This window comes from Lepidochelys olivacea, assembly GCF_965140295.1.
Source record: "Lepidochelys olivacea isolate rLepOli2 genome assembly, chromosome: 4".
NCBI lineage: Eukaryota > Metazoa > Chordata > Testudines > Cheloniidae > Lepidochelys > Lepidochelys olivacea.
This window is the reverse complement of record NC_140414.1, coordinates 19,423,406-19,435,611: the sequence shown is the minus strand read 5'-3', so window position 1 is coordinate 19,435,611 and position 12,206 is coordinate 19,423,406. Positions and strand designations below refer to the sequence as shown.

Genomic DNA, 12,206 nt, shown 5'->3' with positions numbered 1-12,206 from the left:
AAACCTCCCACTGTCTTAAAGGCCTTACTCTGATATTTTACCACTAGGAATTTGTTGACAGTCAGAAAGGACCACAAGCCCTGCCCTGAGACAAGGAATGTTGAACTTTTGTAACCCTGACCCAACAGGTGACTGAAGTCCGGAAATAAAATTCAGTCTCTTCCCAGTACTCTTGTGTGTCACAAAGCTCCTACATGCTTAATACACTGACATTAGCAAAAGCCCAGAATCTCACAACAAGATGCTCCCACTTCCTGTGTCCACATTTTAGCCCCCAAATAAGTGGTCTGGCTTTCAGAAGTACTGCATACCCAGAAAGTCACTGATGTCAAGAGTGCTTTCTCCTTAACCATGTCAGTACACTATAGAAATATTTTATCTTGAAGGCTTTCTTCCTCCTTTGTGTTTTTATTTCTTAATTAATCTGATGAACTATCTTATTTCATAAGCTGGAAAAAATAAAATTTGACATGTATGCCATTTAATGCCAGGCTCTGATATAAATTGTCTCTAAAGGATATTTTAATCTTCTGTGGCCTCTTATTTTGTTGACCAAATGTGGGTGCTATAAAGATTGTCATCTTGTCGGTAGGGAAGGTGTTTTGGATTTGAATGGACAGCCCTGATGACAAGCACTGTTTGGGTTTCTATTTGAAGGCAATCATGCTGTACAGACCTACTATGCCAGCCACACAGTAAGATCCTGCAATTTACAACATGCAGGTGCACCTCTGTGCCATACATGAACTGCAGGATTAGGGTCTAAACTGGCTCACAGTGGCCCTTTCATACAATGTGTTGAGCACTTTGAACATTCACACTGATGTAGGATGGATCTTGATATGATAAAGCTTCATTGCATCTTTGAAATTCCTTGATAAAAGTATAAGCATCTAATCAATACATCACGATGAGTTTGCCTGTAACTATAATTAAGGCTACAATTTAGTCATGGGTATTTTTAGTAAAAGTCATGGACAGGTCATGGGCAATAAACAAAAATTCACAGTCAGTGACCTGTCCATGACTTATACTAAAAATACCCCTGACTAAACCCCATGTGGCTGTCCCTGGGGCCACTTGAGCAGCTGGCCCCAGAGCCAGCTGCTTGGGGCGGCCCTGGGATCAGCCTCACTGGCCGCTGCAGAAATCATGGAGGTCATGGAAAGTCAGGGAATCTGTGACTTCTCCGACCTCCGTGACAGACATGGAGCCATAACTATAGTCAGTTATTTAGTGCAAATTCTTCTTCTTCACCTTGAAGATTGGAGGAAAACCAGTAGAGACCAGATTCTTCCTTTTAATACCATTTACAATTCACACACAGATAGTTGCAGAAAAATCTATTTAATTATTTCAATCTTGCTAACAAAGCTGAAATCATGGGTACATAGCTCTTGCTCTATTTTGTTACTACACGAAATATGCCAGGGTTTCTCAGAATAGTCTAGGGATGTGCAACCAATTTTTATAATGGGGAGGAATGTATGAGCCTTCTCAGGGGTAATGCTGCACACAGTTTATGGACTTTCATATATGACTGCCTAGTGAAAACACAAGGTATGACGCACTCAAATGTGATGAATGGTGCGACGTAATATCAGCCTCTTTGATAGGTGAGAATTCCTTCTACAAACAAGAGAAAGGAATCTGGTGTAGAGGACTGGAAGGAAGCCCTAACTAGGGCCCCATTCTTGCAATCAGATCGTGTAAGCCCAAAGGCCGTCAGTGCACCTCTGAATGCAGAATCAGGACCTAGACCATTTATTTATTTCTTTAAACTGAAAGAAATAAGTGGTTCTCCACAGTGTTAGATGAATTGGAGACAGCATTAATAATTGTCAGCATGGAAACACAGAGCAGTGAAATATCACTGGGCAGTAGCTCAATCTCAAATATATAGTGAAAGAATAATGTACCATTCCTGTAACACATGCTATTTTGGCACCATTTAAAAATACTCAAGAGCAGCAGCATCTTCAGTCTTCTCTAAATATGCTGAGATACACTGAGAATGTGATTTTCAAAGCCACATAAGGGATTAATAGAAAGTGGGTTTCCAAATCCCATAGGCATCTTTGAAAGCCCCGTCCTGAATGGCCTCCTTCTCAATAATGGCACTGATTTCTATTATGCTCGTAGGTGGAAGTGTAACAATATGGTCTTGTGTTACTTAAAGTTTGTGCAAAGGATTACTTTAGATAATTTAAGTGGGGGGTTTCCAAAAGAACACAAACAAGGGGCCATCTCAAATTGCACACTGATATTTTATGTGCGGTGGCGTTATCTCTTGGGGCTAAAAGGTATTGTATTAACCAAAAAGACCATGACATTGGAGAAATTGCTTTGGAAAACATAATTGTGGAAATCTGAATCCAAACACTGGCATGGCATTTGGATTTCACTGTTTCTATGTACAGAGAGAAGAACAAATCCTGCCTTTGTTACTAGGGCAAAACTCCCACTGACTGTAATGAAAGTCTTGTCTGAAGGAGGACTGAATGAAAACTGTCCAAGCCAGATCCCCCACTGGGGTAAGTTAGTGTAGCTCCCATGATTTCAAGGCAGTTACATTGATTTATACCAGCTGAGGATCTGCCCCACAATATAGGATTTTTCCCACCAGGCATAATTGGCTTAACTATTCCGTTATATTTATAACCACCATGTGCTATAGAAGGAAGGCATTACTTTTCATGTAGCTAACACATTAACTGTGAGGAGCTGATATTTCAGACACTGTCTTTCTTACCATGCTAACATAAATGTGTTTTGGTCTGTGGGGGCAGATTACAGAATAACCAGGCACTCTAACAGCAGTGGTTTAATCTAATTAGCGTAGCAGGATTCTGGAGTCAGGGCTGCTCGGAGGGTGTTGGTCTCCCCGCCGTAGAAAAACGGGAAGGTCGTGGTGTAGCACTTGTTCCTGTCATAGGTGTAGCAGGTATCAGAAATGCTGCAGTTGTTGCTCTGCTCAGCAGTAACTACCTGGTCACCTACCTCCACTTCTGTGGGATCACATTTTTTGCAGCTGAAAGACAGATAGGATGGAATGCATGTTAGGCAGTGGTCACTGAAAGAGGCCACCGCACAGGAGAGGGCTCAAGTCCTCATTGCTACTTTGGCAGTCACACGTCAGTCGGGCTTTGCTGGAGCAGCCAGGCCCTATCCTGATTTAGGAGCAAATAGTCCAATTCTCTGGCACCAGGGCCAGCCCCCAAACCTTCAAAAATGATGAGTCAGGTCCCCAAAATGATGAGGTTGGTTAACAATAAACATGGGTTTCTTTTTATTTGCTTTTCAGTTTTTGAGCCTTCAGCGTGCAGTTGGGTCACTTTTTCAAGCTTTTCTCTGCAACCATGAGGGCTAGAAACTCACTTTCATCTTCAATGAAAACTGTGATTCTCCTCTGATCACAGGACTCCAGGAGCTGGAACTTTACTTAAAACACCAAATATTTCAAGACTCAGGATAAAATCCTGAGTTAGAGCAGCAGAGAATTTGACCCAACATCTTACATTTACACTGAATCTCACACACATTGGAGTCAGCCTTAGCCTGATCAGGCTCTGTGCAGAGGTGAGATCCCTGTCAGCTTCATCACTGTCTATGCTAGAAGTCAAGGTCTTGCTTTTGCCCCATGATCTCACACGGGAATTGGATTTTAATGTATTGGTGCTCTGTGCATCATGGCACTATTTTAAAAAATGACCTTTTATGAAGGGATTTGTTTAGTTTCTACACCTAAATTCACCATGGTAAATCCTGAATTTCCACTCCATAGGAAGGACAGGCTTGTGGTTAAGTCACTGGAGTGGAGGTTGGGGATTCTGTTCCCAAGCTCTGTAGCAGAATTCCCGTGACTTTGGACAAGCCACAAAACTTCTCCCTCAATTCCCATATCTGTCTAATGGGATGTGGTGAGGATTAATTCATTGATGTTTGGACAGAGTGATGGAAGGGCAAAGTGTTCTGAAATTAATGCAGTAAAGACAATTACTCACAGCTCAGACAGCCGGTAGACAAAGGTGGTTCTCACTGGTGAGGTGGGATCAGTGATATTCTGTCTGCTCATCAGGGGGACTCTAAGGGGAAAAAAAAAAAAGAACAGGACTATCAAGTGACCACAAATTAATGAATTCTGCAAGCTCCACAATGTGTCATGATTGTTCTGATTCACAGAATCCAAGTTCTTATCTTTTTCTGTGTTCAGATATTTTCATCTCTTCCCCTTCCACTCCCCATGAAGTTTCAGATACTTGATCTGTAGAACGGATATGTGTTATACCTGACTGAGCCTTCAAATACCCTCAAGAGCAACAGGGTCTTTCTTGCATCATTGCCAGACACCACCATGGAAAGACTGGAGAGTGTCAAAGCATTGCACCGTGTTAGGCCACTAGTGAGTAATGGAACAATTTCCACAAGTGCCACTTGCCACAGATTATGCTTTCAGTAATGACATCATGGCACTGATGTTCCTCTTGCCCTCTCTTGAGCTGGTGGAAACTGGGACACAACACATATGAGACTAGCTCACTTTCAGGTGGCTGGGTGGGTGGGTGACTGACTCGCTCCCTTTCTTAAAGTGAGCCCTTCCTGAACTCCCATGGCTCCAGTGCTGCCCTCCTTACTCAGACAAAACGTCCCTCACTCAGTGCGAGTAAAGAGTGCAGAATTAGGCCCTGTGAGCAGACAATTAATTAGCTGATTGCAGCATGGGAGTTTGGCATTCCCTGAGAAATCCGGCATTGGCCTCTCCCAGGGACAAACTCTCAGATTTTTTGGACCAGGAGTCCACTCTGGAATGGCAATCCTATGTTCTGTGCCAGCCAGTGTCCCTCATTATCAGGACAGGAGAAAGGCTACTCTTGTCTCCTTCCATGTATCTTACAAAGCTACTGTCAACCCTTCAGAAACATTTCTGAGCTGTGTTTTGGACTGGTGGAAAAAGCACCATGCAGCTGGAATTCAGCAACATGTAGTGTGACTTGGACCATTTTCCACTAGTCTACGGTACTATACACTACAGCCCATTAGAGCACTAGGTGGGTGTCAATGAAATCCTAATTACTTACACTATAACATGAAAACCAGGACATAATGAAACACGATCATGTCCCATAACTAATATGCTGAAGTGAGAGAAAGAAAAGGAACCTGGTGGGCCGTGTCACCTCATCTTTACCTACTTCAAATCAAGCATTGTTTGCCACTTACATGACTCGTATGTTTCTCACCAGGACTTCTTCCTCGGGGTTGTCTTTAGAAGGGACAAACCTTGAGGTCACCCTTGCACATTTACACTTGTTATCAACTAGGACGTGCTCTTTCGCCTCCTCATCCTCATAACCTGGGAACACAGGATGGGTTTTAAAAGGAGAGAAAAACAAGAGAAAAGAAAATTCTTGCCAGTTCCTGGAATTGATTTACTGTATTGTTCGGACATCTTATCAACCGCTCAGTAATGTCCAATGTGGTTCTCATCTAACATCTGTTCAGTCATTGCAGGCCCTCCTGCAAAACTGAATCCCTCACTGCTCAGCCCCAAAGTCAGCATGGTCTCCTTTCACCACTTACTCGAACAGCTGGGTCTGAAATGGAGAGGAAGTAGGGAAGGAAGTCAGAAATGATGCATAGCTGGAGAGGGTCTGAGAGACGAAAGGTGCAGGTTTCCTGTTAAACAGGAGTGAAGAACCTGTGCCAATACCCCAGCGTTAGCCAAGGAAGATGTTCTGCTGCATGCCTGGCAGCTCAAGGGTTGTCTTTTGCTTCTTACGCAGAATATGAGGGAACCACAATGGATCGAGTATGGTCCAAATACCTGTGTATCCTAAACATAAATAACATGGAAAGCCTAGCCTCATATACACACTGGCTTCTGAAACAGAAGACCACGAGGGCCAATAGAGAGTTCACAAGCTATTTAAAGGGAAACCACTACCCCACTTCTGTACGTTAGGACCAACACAGAGCTCTGCCATCCCAAAGCTGGCTGGAGCATGAGCAGTAACAATCCCACCAGCATTCCAGCCTCTCCTCAGGGTGGTGGGGTCCGCCCTACACTGGGCAGCTTCAGCAGCACTGTCAGAATCAGTCCTAACTTCATAGTTACTCCTCCAAAGCAGAGGGAGAACACAATGGTCAGCTGGGAGTTCCCACTGGCAATTCTGAAACCCTTCAGCTAAAGTTTGGGCATTTTTATAGCTCCTAAGTAGTGACTTTGTCTTTACAAGGCCAAATTCACCCATAGCAGAAACAGATCCATAGACTTTGCTCGCGATGTACCTGGTGACGATAGCAGGGTTTGACCCGCCAACACTCAGGGCCAGTTCTCCAAAGGTAGAAACCAACTTCAGTGCAATATAACCCCTTGGGTGCCTGATTGTACATGTGCCACCAGAACTGCAAACCTGTGTGCAGACTGGAGAAATACAGCTGCAAATATCTAGCCAGGTCCCAGACGGTATGTGGGGCACCGCTGGAGCATTCACCGGGTTTGAAAGAGGACTCTGGCCGTTGGGGCTGGAGCCACTTGGTAAGAGTCAGCCTCAGGATCCCTTCCCACTCCTAGTTTGTTTGGGATCAGGCAGGAAAAAGAAAAGATTGAGACTGGCTGTGGGGGGAGGGAAAGCCACTCCAAAAACAAGGACCCAGCATTAACTATGGACCAGCTGGGAGGGTTTGAGCCAATGAACAGAGGTGGGTGGCAGAGGGAATAAGAGTCAGACTGAGATGGGGCAAGAGAAAAGAAAGAGCTGAGCAGGAGCAGCAGTACCCTGAGCTGGGGAGAGACTGAACCTGACCAAGGAGCTGCTTGGAGGAGAGCTGCCAGCTGCTGCCGCCGGCCAAAGGGGATCTTACTGACCCGCAGCATGCAGAGCTGAGACCACAGGGCAAGACACTAGACACACCAGTTTGAGCTCACAATCCGTGGCAGCCTCAGAGTGCACAGCAGACAGGCTTGACTAACCCCAGAGGAGAGGTGCAGGGCGGGGGTGGGGCGCCGCTGTGTAACTCCTACCAGAGAACCTGACCTGGGTCTGCTCCTGGGTTAGATACACGTGTTGTTGTGTTGTTAACCTGGTGCTCGCGCCAGGGGTTGACTCCCAGCCTCCTAGGAGGGAGGTTTGTGGCTGTCTGCTGAGGCACATGGCTGGGCCTAGGGACCCCCGCCCCCAACTCTGGGAATCCCCCATCTCACAGAGTGTGCTTCCTAGCTGAAGCAGACAGACATCAGATGTGCTTGCTCAGCTTGAGCTTGCGGGTTAAAAATAGCAGAGTAGTGGCCACAGCAGCACTGCTGGCAGCTTGGGCCAGCCACCCAACTATGTATCCGGGGGGCTGGGCAGGTTTGTACTCAGCTGGCTAGCCCGGGCTACCCCTGGCCACCCTGCTGCTTTGTAGTGTACGAGCTTGAGCAGAACTAGGACACATCTGTCTGTCTGCTTGAGCTGGGACGTACCCCTTAGGCCCCACTTAAGTTAAGCCCCTACTTTTTCATGGGACTCAAAAGTTTCATAGTCCTGAAGTGGCCCCGTGAAGGCCGGAGAATGGCGTTCTTTGAGTCACCACAGAGCTGGCTTTCTGCGGGGTCTTTTGCACACACCGTTGAACGCTTGAGTGCACCTGCTGCGTGAACATTTTTTTGTGCCCTGTCACGGGCTCCCACAAGTGAAGAATTCTATGGGTGGCACGTGCAGGGGATTGTACTCAGTGTGTGAGTGCAAACTTAGAGGCAGCATCTCATTTCAGATGCTAAGTGTTGCCCAGGATTCAGCGCTTCCCATTCCTGCACATTCCAAAGACTTTCCCTTCTTAACTGCCCTCTGGTGCTGTTTTAATTCTGACTGAAGCCTCTGCAAGCCCATTCCTCACGAGAAATAAAGGCACTGTTATCGAGTGGCTAGAGCAGTTCCCTGGGACTCAGGAGTCCTGCGGTTCTGTTCTTGGGTCTGCCACTGACCTGCTATGTAACCTTGAGAAAGTCACTTCACCTCTATATGCCTCATTTCCCATCCCCACCCCTGTGCAGTCTATTTAAGCAGGAAGCTCTTTGGGGCAGGTATTGTAGAGACACACAGTGAGAGACAGCACCTAGTCCAATGGAGCCCCACCCTACTTAGAGACCTGTAGGCACTAATGTAATGCAAAGAATGTAGCTAGAGTATAATTCTGTTTACACTGTACTCTTCTGATGCCATAGTACTTTCATATCCCCTTACTACAGGCCCAAAATACAGAACTCCATAATCGTATTTGACATATAACTATGAGTCAGGTTTCATGACCTTTATCCTTCTCTGCTCTCTGCCCCCTCCACAATCTAGGTAACTGATGAAACAAGAGCCTTTCCTCTGAAAGAATCGAGCCTTCCTGTGTCTCTGCCTCAGTGATTCTTGATCTCTTTTCACATTTCACCTCTATAGCCTTTTCTTCTTCCTCTCCATCGCCCTCTGCCGTTTTGTAACTGTATTATGTATTGCGTCTGTTACTGTTCTCCCCAAGGGTTTGATCTAAAGGCCACTGAAGTCAGTAGACTCCCACTAGCTTAGCCAGGCTTTGGATCAGACCCTAATTCTGTAACTGTATTATTCAGAGCAAATCATTAGTGAACATTTAGGAAGACATGCTCTAAAGACTGTTACGGTACGCTAAAAATAATGGGCCAGATTCATCCCTGTGGTGTAACTCCATTGACTTCACTTATAATAATAATAATTAATAATCAATGTAATTATATGTAATAATAATTGCTCTATAATTTTTGTAAAATTTAATACATCTTATAAATCACAAAAGTGAAAATACACCATCATCCCTGGCACTTCAGCTATATAATAATGTCTGCATGTCCCAGTGGAGCAACAAAGACTCCTTAGGAAAAGCAAAGTTTAGCAAAAAGAAAAGGAGTACTTGTGGCACCTTAGAGACTAACCAATTTATTTGAGCATAAGCTGTAGCGAAAGCTTATGCTCAAATAAATTGGTTAGTCTCTAAGGTGCCACAAGTATCCTTTGCTTTTTGCGACTACAGACTAACATCGCTGCTACTCTGAAACCTGTCAAAGTTTAGCAGTGGTTAAACAGGGCATCGGGAGAGCTGCTTATGAATGACTGAAGGTTGGATAAATCTATTCTGCATGTGGCTGAGTGTAAAATGGATTTGAGAAATGTCTCTCTTAACATTGGGTTGTCAAGTAAAATGCCATGATATATGGATATGGCATTCAATAAAATCCATAAACAATCATCTGCAGCATATTAAAGAAGCAAAGAAATTGCAAAATGGCTGCTCATGCACTGCTGAATTTTAAACCGTTTCCATTATTAAAGCAAGAATAAATCCAATTAGACCCAAAATGGATTCATTTAAAAACAAATGGGCCAAATTATGCTCCCAGAGAGGCACTTAGCTCACATAGACTTCACTGTGACTTGCACACACATTAGAGGCTGTAATAATTCCAATGAGAAGAAGCAAGTTCAACTTTCGGTTGACCTGGTGCATATTTGACAATCGACCACTGTCACTGATTACTGTACACTCCTGCAGCCAAATTCTGCACTCAGCTACATCTCTATGAAATCAATACTTTTAAAGAAATTATAAATTAATGCAAAATGTAGCCCTTAATGTTAGCAAGATTAGAGAAAATGCAGGATGTAATGGACCTGGGGGTGTACTGTTCCAATTAACAGCGGAATAGATTACAGAGAAGAATTTGACCTAAGTTACACCATTGTGTAAAAAAGTCACATCAAAATAGTCAGTATATACTACCTGTCAACCATTTTTTCTATTCTGTATGGACAAGATTCTTATCTCACTTAGACAAGTGTAACCCAGGAATATCTCCATTTAAATCAGCAGAGTTACGTGCTGTAAAACTACAGTGAGGGCAGAATCCAGCCCCATTGTAACAGGCAGATACACTCAGAAAGAAGTATTTAGAAGCCTTTAATTCTAGTTAGGCAAAGTCAGCCGTGTGAGCTTCCCAAGTGGGAGAAAGAGAAAACACCTGCACTTTCAGCTCATTGATGCAGAACCTCTGATTAAAACAGGGATTCTCAAACTGGGGGTTCTGACCCCTCAGGGGGTCGTGAGGTTATTATACGGGGGGGTTGTGGGCTGTCAGCCTCCACCCCAAACTCCGCTTCACCGCCAGCATTAATAATAGTGTTAAATATATTTTAAAAGTTTTTAATTTATAAGGGGAATTGCACTCAGAGGCTTGCTGTGTGAAAGGGGTCACTAGTACAAAGGTCTGAGAACCACACAGCTAATACTAAGGCATTACTGAGTAGCTAGCGATCACTCCCTTAGCACTGCAACAGGGATTTTTCAAAACATCACTCTTTGGGTGCAGAGACAGACCAAGGCCCCAAGTCAAGTCCAGTGCAGATTGATTTCAGTGGGTGTTGGGTCCGGACCTAGCAGAAAGAGGCTTGCCTTGCCTGCCTATGAAGATCACTGATGACAGGTGACTGTTCAGCACAGCTACCCAAATGCAAGTTTATAGTTAAGCATCATTTATAATGGTCTTCATTTCATTTCACACCTACCTGCCACAAGAGCAGCCCCCAAGAAAACTGCCAGGACTCCCCACAGTAACAAAGAGGTCTTCATCCTGCCTTCCCTTCTTTTGAAGAACTTGAGTTTAGAGGAGTGTCATCTGCCTATAAGGGTGTGTGCAAATGATAGAGCTATTTGTTTCCTAAAATAACAGCCCAGGGTGCTAGCTCTCAAACACCGCTGTAAGATGTGGTTGGGGGTGTTGAAACCAGACACTGCAATTGGTTTAATGCTCAAGGGAAGATTTGGTTCTTTCAAAGATCTACTGATGGGTAGAATTATTGCAGCACTTTTAACTTGGTGTGCTGCCAAGCAAGCAGTAGGACAGCAAAGGATCCCAAAGGGGCACCAAATTATGCTGGCACGAGGGCCAGGATGGATCATGTTCATTCCTAGACCAGTGACATGTTTACAGGCAGTTACGCAGAGGGCTACAAGTGGAGGGTTGGGGAGGAGAGTGATTTCCAGATTGACAGTGGAGCACCACTCTTGCTTCTAGTCCTGAGATGTCCTGAGAAATCTGACTTTAAAATCACATGTTCGGGCTACTATTATTTGTACTGTAGTAGCAGCTGGAGGATTCAGGCTCAGAGCCCCATTGTACTAGGCACTGTACAGATACATAGGAAGAGCCAGTCCCTGCCCCAGAGAGTTTATAATCTAAATAAAGGATGAAGGATAAACAGAAGTGAAGTGACAGAACTGGAAATAGAACTCAGGTTTCCTGAATCCCACCCTGGTGCTTTATCTGCTACAGAGCACTGCCTCTCTGCTTAGGAAAGCTAAGAGATGATTAGGCAGTAGTCATTGTACCTTTCCTTGCCTGTTAATGTCTGCATAGGCAGATTGGGGAACCCCTCTTCCCTTCTGACGCCCCCACAGGATACCAATGGACTTCGGTTACGGGGTGTAGATCCCATGATCAACTCAGTGACAGGATAGCTCTATCATTTCAATGGGTAACTTTATCATGACAGTGTCCATCTCCTCTCCAGCACCCCCTTTCCACAGAGAACAGAGGCACAAGGAGACTAAGTGACTTGTCCAACTTCATTTCACCCATAGGTCTCAGAGCATCTTACAAAAGAGGTGGTAAAAATTATTCCCCCACCTCCACTTTACAGAGGGTAAAAATGAGGCACAGCAAAGCAAATTAATAATAGAGCCATGAACAGAACACCATCAAATCTCTTCACTCCCATTTGAGGCTGTACCCACTAGACCTTGCTGCCAGGGAGATCTAGATTTAAAGTGTTTGTGCGTGGAATGTGTCTTGGACACATAGTGCCCTTGGTAGGATAACTACTCACATGCTGTCTTCCCTCACTCCACATCTTACTAACTGTGATCCAGATCCTGCACCTATTAGACTCAATGGGAGTTTTGTCATCGACTGTAAGAGGGGCAGGATTGAACACAGATGCATCTTGGGACATTGGCACAATGCAAAGAGCATTTGTACTGGATTAACAAGTATCTTAATGCAAGGCTTCCCCACTGGGGGGACGGGCAGGTGTCAGTCACAACTTCCATCATCATTTCATTTTCTCGCAATTCTTTTGGCTTAATCCCGCTGTGTCTCAGATCTGTGCAGCCCCCAGTCCAGTCAGTGGGGCTGCCTATCTGTAAAA

At 44.7% G+C, this 12,206-nt stretch overlaps 1 protein-coding gene across 1 annotated transcript; it reads right to left on the bottom strand.

Annotated features, from left to right (window-relative positions):
- Window positions 1–1,389: 1,389 nt before the first annotated feature.
- Window positions 1,390–10,643, bottom strand: JCHAIN (joining chain of multimeric IgA and IgM). Its single transcript, XM_084625478.1, has 4 exons — window positions 10,566–10,643; window positions 5,221–5,353; window positions 4,005–4,085; window positions 1,390–3,031 (listed from the first exon to the last, which is right to left on the bottom strand). The coding sequence occupies exons 1-4, from the start codon at window positions 10,627–10,629 to the stop codon at window positions 2,830–2,832; spliced, it is 480 nt and encodes a 159-aa protein (XP_084481604.1). The 5' UTR covers window positions 10,630–10,643; the 3' UTR covers window positions 1,390–2,829.
- Window positions 10,644–12,206: the final 1,563 nt, after the last annotated feature.